This window comes from Diaphorina citri, unplaced genomic scaffold (assembly GCF_000475195.1).
Source record: "Diaphorina citri unplaced genomic scaffold, Diaci psyllid genome assembly version 1.1 scaffold412, whole genome shotgun sequence".
In the NCBI taxonomy this organism is placed as follows: Eukaryota; Metazoa; Arthropoda; class Insecta; order Hemiptera; family Psyllidae; genus Diaphorina; species Diaphorina citri.
The window spans coordinates 122273-134433 of NW_007377847.1; the positions used below are offsets into that span (position 1 = coordinate 122273).

General features: G+C 41.8%; 1 protein-coding gene across 1 annotated transcript in view; it reads left to right on the plus strand.

Moving 5' to 3' along the window:
- LOC103508584 (laminin subunit gamma-1) overlaps positions 1 to 12161 on the plus strand; it is a 126681-nt gene that overhangs the window by 83309 nt on the left and 31211 nt on the right. Inside the window, 11 exon segments of the mRNA XM_026823152.1 lie at positions 1672 to 1860; positions 2323 to 2548; positions 4976 to 5085; positions 5777 to 5932; positions 6573 to 6751; positions 7274 to 7406; positions 8362 to 8586; positions 9525 to 9723; positions 10092 to 10162; positions 10540 to 10735; positions 11338 to 11447. Coding sequence (XP_026678953.1) covers positions 1672 to 1860; positions 2323 to 2548; positions 4976 to 5085; positions 5777 to 5932; positions 6573 to 6751; positions 7274 to 7406; positions 8362 to 8586; positions 9525 to 9723; positions 10092 to 10162; positions 10540 to 10735; positions 11338 to 11447 — 1794 coding nt within the window.

The window sequence follows — 12161 nt, forward strand, 5'->3', positions numbered from 1 at the left end:
CTTTCTTCTATCCTGTCCTTCTCTCTTCGATTTATTGACGGTAAAAACTCCGTTGTTATAGTTTCCTCAATGGCCCCTAAAAAAGCCCTTTTTCATTGACCTCATATCACATGTATCTCACAGGGTCACCTAGTTCACATTTGCCATGCCTGTCAAAACGGCAAAAGCTAACAAACTATACATCCATTATAGTTTACAGAAAGCGAGTTCCCATGTACCGTTTTTCCCTTCCCTTCACTTTGTCACACATGATGCTGTCTTGGCTACTAACAGACCAACACATGTTGCAAAGTAATATGACATAAACCGTAAATAAATTATTATAATCCGTCCCTTTTAGGTTGGGAAGTCATTAGACTGGTCATCAAAAGACAGAGCAACGTTACCAAATGTACCTCGGTATACTATCACTTTTTTAGGAGAAGCTGACACCTATGTACTCCCTACTCTAAGGCCAGCCATTCACTATCAGGTAGACCTGACAGGTACACCTGATCAGGTATACCAGAGCACACACACTATTAGGTAGACCTGACACCTGATAGTGAGTGGCTGATTGACAATATTTGAAGAAAATTCTCAGCATTATCTTCCTCTGACGTATATTACAAGCATTTGATTGGTTCTCACAGTTTTTGGCTCGCAAATTCTCAAGCTAAAAGGCGCAGACTATACCCATGCATGCGACATAAATTCAAACGTCGGCAAATGCAACTCTGACCTGAGACTCAGGTCTCTTCCTTATGTAAACAATTACTTAGCTTAGAGAATGTCATGTGAAATCCCAGCGAAAACTTTGGGTGCTCTCCCGCGCTATTGGGAACTTTCGGATTAGGGAGCTTTGAAATCTTCTAAGGTCTTCTCTTCCTTATGTAAACAATTACTTAGAGTTTAGAGAATGTCATGTGAAATCCCAGCGAAAAGTTTAGGTGCTCACCCCCTCTATTGGGAACTTTCGTATTAGGGAGCTTTGAAATCTTCTGAGGCCTTCTCTTCCTTATGCAAACAATTACTCAGAGCGTGTCATGTGAAATCCCAGTGAAAAGTTTAGGTGCTCTCCCCTTCTTTTGGAACTTTCGGATTGGGGAGTTTTGAGATCTTCTGATCGATCCTTTTCTACTTCATTGTCAGTCAGCTGAGAACTGCTAAGGTCTTATCGTCCCGAAATCCAGAGAAGGAAGACAGGATAGTAGAAAGCCAGCCATTCCGAGAACGAACATTATCCATTCAGGATAGAATCCGCCCCGGGCGGGAATCGAACCCGCGGCCTAGCGCTGACAAGTCAGACGCGCTACCAACCAAGCTAACTAGGCTGGTCTATTTGTAATCTGGATGGAGGAAGTATCGTGCTCGTAGTTTATCTAGGATTGTACTTAAAGAACCATGTGATCTAGCAGATTTATTGGTGTGTCCATACATGGAAGCAACGGCTAAAGTGTCTTGTCCTACACATTTGACATGTTGGCAAGTGAATTTTGCCTCTCTTCTCTCTTGGCAAGTGAATTTTGCCTTCTTCCTTAGCTTAGGAAGGAGGCTAGCCAGGACTCACTAGTTCTCTATGGGGAATCTGAATTTCTCTCTAGAATTCCAGCTGTAGATCTGAGTTTCTCTCTAGAATTCCAGCTGTAAATCTAAGTTTCCCTCTAGAAAATATTTTCCTTCTGATTTCAGCGTGTAACTGTAACGGCTTCTCCAACCGTTGTTTCTTCGACAAGGAACTGTACAACAGGACCGGACACGGAGGTCATTGTTTAGACTGCCAAGGAGACAGGGACGGACCTAACTGTGAGAAGTGTAGAGACAACTACTATCAGAAGTCAGGCGATAACTTCTGTACGGCGTGTAACTGTAATCCTATTGGTAAGTGCCAGCCCTGATATTGTTTAGACTGCCAAGGAGACAGGGACGGGAATAGTAGTCAAAAGACTATTGGTAATTGGTAGGTAACGAGCCAGCCCTGGGAAAGTTATAATGTTTGGACTGATAATCCCTTATAATAATCAAATCAAATCATGAATTATTTGTGGTGAAGCAATAGCCTCTTCACAACTTTGTTAGTATCACAGTATTACGATTCTTTCATTTACTCAATCATCATGGTCGTAATGCCGCCACTGGTCGCTACTCGATTAAAGTAGCTACTCATTTGTCCTCACGAGGCCGGGTGCACACCGACCTCCAAGCATAGAGCCGAAAAAAACTTCGACCCCGCCGGGAATCGAACCCGGGACCTCCGGCGTTGCAAACGTGATACCTACCCACTCGGCCACGGAGGTTGCTTTTATAAACTTGTTAAAACCTACTTCTTTTTCTCTCCGCCAGGTTCGCTCAATCTACAGTGTAACTCCGAGGGGCGGTGCCAGTGTAAACCGGGTGTTACCGGTGACAAGTGTGACCGATGTGACGTGAACCATTACGATTTTGGCGAGGCCGGGTGTAAGAGTTGCGAGTGTAATCCGGCAGGGAGCGTCAAGAACACGCCTAACTGTGACAGTGTGAAGGGGCAGTGCGAGTGTAAGGACAATGTGGAAGGCGCCCAGTGTCGATCGTAAGTGTGACCGTGTGAACGAAGCCTTTATCAAGTAGAGTATTGTAGAGTATAGTTCTTTATTTATCCTGTCGAAGCAGGACAAGTAGAGCTGTATTTTATTATGTGACTTTTTTTAAATTGTTATACAAAATTTCTCTTTGGACTAGTTTGGACTGGCAGCGGGTGTGGTAGGCCACTGTCCAAACTAATCCACAGAGAAATTTCGTATGATGACTGAAAAAAAAAAGTCATTAAAAATACAGCTTAGTCCCCAACAGTTCAGAAGAAGATTACAACGGCCTGAGAAAGCCCACTGGGGCCCAAATTTCAGCTGTAGATTTAAGTTTCTCTCTAGAATTCCAGCTGTAGCCACACACGCATCATTCTTCTCATCTGGAAGTAAAGTACTCCCAATAGGGTTACTGTCACAAACCGCAAGTCCCCTAAAAAATGACATCGCCTAAAATGTAGATTGAGGCATAGTGAATAAACCACAACTCGGGTCCCAATAGGTGATGGTATCATTTCAGGACCGGATTTAGTAGGCGTCCACAACGAAGCCCCTGGCCCTCGAACCTAGCCCCGATCCTAGCCTAGCCTCGACCCTAGCCTAGCTTAGCCTCGACCCAAGAGAAAATAAACAAACCATGTTGAGATGGTGTGAATGTGGGCCTTATGACCTTTTCTTATAGGAGTATAGATTAAGCAGAGTCTCCAGATTGGGGATTTCTATCCCCGAATGAGGACAAATTTTTGGGGGACCTTTGGGGACAACAAACTAGAAGGACTTTTCACTATTCAGTACTCCCTTGGCAGTATAACTTAAGAATCAAGGAACCTACCTATGTATATTCTATTCTACTTTCTACTACATTAATTCAGCCCTGATCAGAAATTCTGATTGATAATGTATGCAAAGATATGGCTCATTACATGGCTTCAGTAACACGCTACCAAAGTCATTAGTCAAAATAAAGCTGCGTCCACACTTAGACGACGGTCGTCGATCGACGTGGTGAATGTCGTCGAGGCAGTGTAGACGGTTTCAGTCGACATCGATCGAGCGGATCGATTTCTAATATTGAAATCTTAAACTTACACTTGAACTTATGAAGAACTTCAAAGGGGCTATTGAACTACGTACAGATATCTGTTTCCAAGAATGCTCTTGTGGTTGTGAAATAATATCAAATAGGTACTCTGTTACAAGTGCAAGTTCTATTTAGAAATAGTTGTCAAAAGACTATTGGTAATTGGTAGGTAACGAGCCAGCCCTGGGAAAGTTATATTGTTTGGACTAATAATCCCTTATAATAATCAAATCAAATCATGAATTATTTGTGGTGAAGCAATAGCCTCTTCACAACTTTGTTAGTATAACAGTATTACGATTCTTTCATTTACTCAATCATCATGGTCGTAATGCCGCCACTGGTCGCTACTCTATTAAAGTAGCTGCTCAATTGTCCTCACGAGGCCGAGTGCACACCGAACTTCGAGTACAGAGCCGAAAAAACTTCGACCCCGCTGGGAATCGAATCTGGGACCTCCGGCGTTGCAAGCGTGATACCTACCCACTCGGCCACGGAGGTTGCTTTTATAAACTTGTTACACCCTACTTCTTTTTCTCTCCGCCAGGTTCGCTCAATCTACAGTGTAACTCCGAGGGACGGTGCCAGTGTAAACCGGGTGTTACCGGTGACAAGTGTGACCGCTGCGATGTGAACCATTACGATTTTGGCGAGGCCGGGTGTAAGAGTTGCGAGTGTAATCCGGCAGGGAGCGTGAAGAACACGCCTAACTGTGACAGTGTGAAGGGGCAGTGCGAGTGTAAGGATAATGTGGAAGGCGCCCAGTGTCGATCGTAAGTGTGACCGTGTGAACGAAGCCTTTATCAAGTAGAGTATTTTATAGTATAGTTATTTATTTATCCTGTCGAAGCAGGACAAGTAGAGCTGTATTTTATTATGTGACTTTTTTTAAATTGTTATACAAAAATTCTCTTTGGACTAGTTTGGACTGGCAGCGGGTGTGGTAGGCCACTGTCCGAACTAATCCACAGAGAAATTTCGTATGATGACTGAAAAAAAAGTCATTAAAAATACAGCTTAGTCCCCAACAGTTCAGAAGAAGATTACAACGGCCTGAGAAAGCCCACTGGGGCCCACAGACTGTTTTAATGACATTTAACACCCAAAGATTCTGCGGTCCAAAATAATACATTTAGGGGTTGGATATAGCTCATTTAAGATTGGGAGGGAGTTGGATTTCGGGGGCACATTTGTTCAATTTTAATGTTAAAGTGCACTTTTTTTCATCCTCCAAAAGAAATTTCTCCTTGTGATAAACTTGAAAGCCGTCACTAAAAAAAACTAGGTAGTTATACAAAAATCTAAAGGTTAAAGATCTGACAGTGTTGCACGATTTCGTTTGCTCTGTTGCCAGATGTAAGCCGGGCTATTTCAATCTTGACCTTGACAATGAGTTTGGATGCACACCATGTTTCTGTTACGGCCATTCTTCTGTGTGTCGGTCCGCCATCGGATATTCTAAAGGTAAGATTACGCCGAGATGTAAGTTAACCGTGCCGGGAGGCGCGCGAACTTCAAGAGTTCGAAACGACGCGACAACCGGCTTAAATTAACGAGAAATATCAAGCTTCTTTTTCGGTATACAAAACAAAGTTAACCGGCTTAAATAAATACGATTTTTTGAGATTTTTCGGTACCTATACAAAACAAAGGTTAACAAATTTGTAATCTCTAGTTTGCGGGTTCGATTCCCTCCCTGGGCAAACTTTATCCTAAACAAATGAGGTTCGTTCTCGGAACGGCTTGCTTTCTCCTATCCTATTCTTCTCTTTCGATTTCGGAACGATAATACCACCATTGTTACAGTTCCCTCTATGAAACGTCTTTGAAGCCTCCGGCCCGGCGATGGGACGTTGAATGCAACAGTTCCTCATGAATCACTGGAGTTGAGCAACGTTGCGCGTGGTCAGTACCCGGAAGGGTGACCATCTGGACAATCGTGTGCCGCTTGCTTTCCCTGGCTTTCTCCTATCCTGTCCTATTCTCTCCGATTTCGGGACGATAAGACCCCCGTTGTTCAAACCTCTTTTGAAAAAAGACTAAACCCTTTATAATATTGACTTAAATCCTTTATGAATACATCGGAAAAAGAACACTTCTTATTATTATTTCATCACTGTACGAAAAAGTAACTCCTGATTTTTCTATTCCACAGTCATGATCGAAAGTATGTACGCGCGCGGCGCAGAGAAATGGTCCGCCACAGATGGCACTTCCGATAACAAGCAGATCTCCCTGAATCACAATTCACTCAGTCAGTCGCTGGAACTTAAAGCCTCTGGAAATGAAGTCCTGTATTTCGCCGCCCCAGGTAAGTATCTAACATCTAATGGCCGGGGACACAATCTGAAATTAAACTTAGCTTGAGTACATAAAACTCTTAAGCAATCTTAAGCAATTCAATTTTTTCATTTTTTTTCCAAACTGTTTGGTTTCAATTTTTTTTTTTTTTTTTTTTTCAAATTCAGATCAAATCTTGAATTATTTGTGGGTTTGGTTTCAATTTTTTTCCAAAATTCAGATCAAATCATGAATTATTTGTGGTGCTGAACTTTTCCACGACTAAAGTGAATATCAGTTACTAACTAAGTGCCTCCTTTGCTATTCAATTGTCCTCACGAGGCTGAGTGCACCCCTCAAGCATAGATTAAAAAAAAAAATCTGCTCCACCGGGAATTGAACCGAGATCTTCAGCGTGTGTGATACCCACTCGGCCACGGAGGTTGCTCTGAAAAAAAAAAAAAAAAAATGTACCTACCTTGGAGCCGCTTTCGCATTACTTCAAGGCACATTCTTTTACATCCATGCCTATCCAAGGAACGGAAAATTTCGGTCAGAAAATTTCCGCCCTGGCCGAGATTCGAACCCAGCACCTCCAGGTTGCGAGTCAGTGCTCTTGACCACTCAGCCACATATGATGCCTATGAAATTACTGCTATTCTCTCCCTCAGGTCGATTTCTGGGTGATCAAAGAGCCTCTTACAATCACGATCTCATATTCAAGCTTCGCATTGGAGATGTTAAACCAGACATTAACCCGCAGAACAATGGAGATATCATATTGGAGGGGGCGGGGCTTAAGATTCAGCAGACTATTATTGGCCAGGACAATCCTATTCCTACAGCCCAGGTAAGATTTTCTAAAGGGGTTAACTTAAACTTAGGGTTTTAAAAAAAAAAAAAAAAAAAAAAACTCTAGAGGGAACCTGTCTTTGCTAAAGCTTTATCGTCACGATTTTGAAGAGAGAAGGAAGACAGGATAGAAGAGAGCCAGCCGTTCCGAGAACGAACCTTCTATAATAAAATTCGCCTAAGCGGGAATCGAACCCGTAACCTAGCGCATAGAAGACAAATGCGCTATCTTCCATCTTCCAAGCTAGATTCGTATGAGCTTAACCCATTTTCTGGGGCTATTTGCTCACATAAACCTAAACCTCAAAGTGGCCTTTTTGTATAAGACCTTCCAATTTGCCGATTTTTTCTTCAAACCTTCCTACACCTAAGACTTTCTGTATAAGACCTTCCAATCTAACTAGTCCTTCTAAGGATTTTGCCGATTTTGTCTCGAAACAACCAAACTTATACCAATCCAAACCCCAGGAACAAATGGAACTCAGAAGTCTTAATAATATTTTCCCGTTTATTCTCACAGAGTCAGGAGTTCATATTTCGACTGCACGAACATCCAGACTATGGATGGCAACCCAGATATTCACCCCGGGACTTCATCAGTGTTTTGGCTAACCTCACCGCTATCAAGATCCGTGGTACCTACTCACCTAATGGTAAGAATAACAACTTTTTTACTGGATAAAAGGAAATATTAATACATTAATTTAATTTAGAGATCCTTTGTAATTATGTTATGTTAAACAATGGATACTTACAAGTCTTTTCCCAAAACTTCCCTTGCAAATGTCTGCAAAGTACTTAAAACATTGTTTAACATAACATACCTGAATAAATTGATAAAAGAAAATGAACCTTTTTCAGCTTTTTTTTCACCTCTCTTTTTAAGTGGCAGGGTTCTCCTAGAGGAGCTCTTCCACCCACCTACTGATTTTTCTTTCCCTGTGAGCCTTTAAGATGTTTCACCAGGGAGGTCTTGAATGCCCCTAGAATTTGTGAGTCCCTTATGTATCCCTATGAAGAAAATAGCTGAGTCTAACTGCAAACTGCAGAATACAGATGCATGGTTTGTATTAGATTAGAACATTCAAGACCTTTCTGGTAAAATATCTTAGATTAGTAGTTGGGTGGAAAAGCTCCTCCAGGAAAACCCTGCCATTTAACAGAATGTCCTTTGGAAAAATCCATGATATTCAGTGTATAACTCTGATGCTGTACCCTTATTTATTCAATTCTATTCTATTCAATTCTATTCTATTATTATATTAGGTACCTATTATAGATTTAGTTTAGATTAGTACCTACGTAGCCTTAACATTGTACCACATACAATTGTATATTTGTACAAATAAATATTGATTGATTGATTGATAGTTGGGTGGAAAAGCTCCTCCAGGAAAACCCTGCCATTAAACAGAATGTCCTTTGGAAAAATCCATGATATTCAGTGTATAACTCTGATGCTATACCCTTATTTATTCAATTCTATTCTATTCCTCAGGCATTGGTTTCCTAGATGATGTCAAGCTAGAGACCGCGCGGCGCGGGGCTGCAGGGCCTGTTGCACAGTGGATAGAACAATGTACCTGCCCTCTCCATTCTATTCCTCAGGCATCGGTTTCCTAGATGATGTCAAGCTAGAGACCGCGCGGCGCGGGGCTGCAGGGCCTGTTGCACAGTGGATAGAACAATGTACCTGCCCTCTAGGCTATGTGGGCCAGTTCTGTGAATCTTGTGCCCCGGGGTACCACCATGAGCCGACCAGCGGGGGCGCATTCTCCCGTTGTGTCCCGTGTAATTGTAATGGACATGCGGACATTTGTGATGCTGAGAGTGGTAAGAATTTTGATTTCATTTGACATTTCGTTTTGGCTGAATTTCCTCTATAAAAGCTCAAAAAATAAAAAAAGAGTGTTTTACTTCGGTCTGGCATCCTGAAATTTACTTTAACTTGTCATAATAGCCTAAAGATAAAAAAAAATCCCAGTTTAGAAGGCTTGGAAAGTGCACGCCTACCTTGTAAGCGCTAGATGGCGGAAACGATTCCAGCCTGGGGTGAACTTGATCCTAAACATACTAGTGGTTCTGTGAACTGTAGACCTCACTGAGACTCTTTATGAGTTATGAATGAGTCACCTATTGGACTCTGAAACGTGCAGAATATAAAATCCCCCTCAGCTCTGGCCCCGCTCATTTCTGGGACCCCAAAATTTCAAGGATCGATCGACGTGTCTTGATTCAATGAAGATGTGTACCAAATTTCATCAAAATCAGACCAGGCAATCGGGAGTTATAGCGGAACGCACAAACAAATAAATAAACAAACATCTAAACCAATTGCAAAATGGTCGAGTTAAAACATAGACCTCACTATCGTTCGGTCAGTAAGGTTCGTTCTCGGAACGGCTGGCTTTCTCCTATCCTATCCTTCTCTCTTCGCTTTCGGGAGGATAAGGCCTCCGTTGTTACAGTTCCCTCTATCAAACCTTTTCAAAAAAGGGCTCTTCCACAGATAATAAAACTCTTCATAGTATGGAATATTATGTAGATACCTAAAAGAAATGCATTTTTTTTTTTTTTTTTTTTTTTTTTTTTTTTTTTTTTAAGCAATAACTGTAAAACATGTTCCGTATAAAATCGCAAAATATATGAGACCTTGGTTAGACTGCGGGAGTAAAGGGACTTTTCAGTCCTATTCCAGCAGGATAAACAAGGTGTATTCTATTCTATTATTATCTTTTGTTTATTAATATTCAATTTTCTTGCTCCCCCAGGTCGTTGTATCTGTCAGGACAACACGGGCGGAGATAATTGTGAGCGTTGTGCCCGGGGTTACTATGGCAACGCCTTGGAAGGCGCGGTAACGGATTGTAAACAATGTCCGTGTCCGAACCAAGGCCCTTGTGTACAGCTAGATGATGACCAGGTCGTGTGCTCGGAATGTCCACGAGGTTATGGAGGTGAGAAAATGTCGCCTGGGGCGCAATAGGATTTGTTTTTCTCCGGGTCATATTTTGAGATTGAAATTAATTCCAAGGGGTATTTGTCTCAATCAACACGACTGCACCAAAAAATAATCTGTTGAACACACAATATTTTCAATCGAAATCGGACTGCAAATCTTTTGTTAACTCTGAGACTTTCTGGGTTGACATGGAAACCCCAGAAAGTAACACGTTGAAATATTTGCAATCGAAATAAAAGTGCGAAGTTTAGTCCAATCTGGGAAATCGAACCCGCATCAGGATAAAATCCGCCCTGGGCGGGAATCGAACCCGCGGCCTAGCGCTTACAAGGCAGACGCACTACCAACTAACGGGGTACCATCATGAGCCGACCAGCGGGGGCGCATTCTCCCGGTGTGTACCGTGTAATTGTAATGGACATGCGGACATTTGTGATGCTGAGAGTGGTGAGAATTTTGATTTCATTTGACATTTCGTTTTGGCTGAATTTCCTCTATAAAAACTCAAAAAAATGAAAAAAGAGTGTTTTACTTCGGTCTGAAATGCATTTTTTTTTTTTTTTTTTTTTTTTTTTTTTTTTTTTAAAAAAAAAGGGGGTTTATATTAAAAAAAAAAAATTTAATTGGGACCAAAAAAAAAAAAAAATCCAAAAAAGGGAAACCCGAATGGACATGTTCCCTATAAAATGTCAAAATATATAAGACCTTGGTTGGACTGCGGGGGTAAAGGAACTTTTCAGTCCTATTCCAGCAGGATAAACAAGGTGTATTCTATTCCATTATTAGCTTTTGTTTATTAATATTCAATTTTCTTGCTTCCCCAGGTCGTTGTATCTGTCAGGACAACACGGGCGGAGATAATTGTGAGCGTTGTGCCCGGGGTTACTATGGCAACGCCTTGGAAGGCGCGGTAACGGATTGTAAACAATGTCCGTGTCCGAACCAAGGCCCTTGTGTACAGCTAGATGATGACCAGGTCGTGTGCTCGGAATGTCCACGAGGTTATGGAGGTGAGAAAATGTCGCCTGGGGCGCAATAGGATTTGTGTGCTCGGAATGTCCACGAGGCTATGGAGGTGAGAAAATTTTGCCTGGGGCGCAATAGATTTGTTTTTCTACGGGTCATATTTTGAGATTGAAATTAATCCCAAGGGGTATTTGTCTTAATAATCTGTTGAACACACAATATTTTCAATCGAAATTGGACTGCAAATCTTTTGTTAACTCTGGGAATTTCTGGGTTAACATGGAAACCCCAGAAAGTAACACGTTGAAATATTTGCAATCGAAATAAAAGTGCGAAGTTTAGTCCAATCTGGGAAATCGAACCCGGAGACTGTTTTAAGGACATTTAACACCCAAAGATTCTGCGGTCCAAAATAATACATTTAGGGGTCGGACATAGCTCATTTAAGATTGGGAGGGAGTTGCATTTCGGGGGCACATTTGTTCAATTTTAATGTTAAAGTGCACTTTTTTTCATCCTCCAAAAGAAATTTCTCCTTGGGATAAACTTGAAAGCCGTCACTAAAAAGAAAAAAAAAAAAAAACTAGGTAGTTGTACAAAAATCTAAAGGTTAAAGATCTGACAGTGTTGCACGATTTCCTTTGCTCTGTTGCCAGATGTAAGCCGGGCTATTTCAATCTTGACCTTGACAATGAGTTTGGATGTACACCATGTTTCTGTTATGGACATTCTTCTGTGTGTCGGTCCGCCATCGGATATTCTAAAGGTAAGATTACGCCGAGATGTAAGTTAACCGTGCCGGGAGGCGCGCGAACGTCAAACGACGCGACAACCGGCTTAAATGAACGAGAAATTATCAAACTTTTTCGGTATACAAAACAAAGTTAACCGGCTTAAATAAACACGAATTTTTGATATTTTTCGGTACCTATACAAAAGAAAGGTTAACAAATTTGTAATCTCTAGGTTGCGGGTTCGATTCCCTCCCTGGGCGAACTTTATCCTAAACAAATAAGGTTCGTTCTCGGAACGGTTTGCTTTCTCCTGTCCTATTCTTCTCTTTCGAATTCGGAACGATAATACCACCATTGTTACAGTTCCCTCTATGGAACGTCCTAGAAGCCACCGGCCCGGCGATGGGACGTTGAATGCAACAGTTCCTCATGAATCACTGGAGTTGAGCAACGTTGCGCGTGGTCAGTACCCGGAAGGGTGACCATCTGGACAATCGTGTGCCGCTTGCTTTCCCTGGCTTTCTCCTATCCTGTCCTATTCTCTCCGATTTCGGGACGATAAGACCCCCGTTGTTCAAACCTCTTTTGAAAAAAGACTAAACCCTTTATATATTGACTTAAATCCTTTATGAATACACCGGAAAAAGGACACTTATTATTATTTTTTCATTACTGTACGAAAAAGTAACTCCTCATTTTTCTATTCCACAGTCATGATCGAAAGTATGTACGCCCGGGGCGCAGAG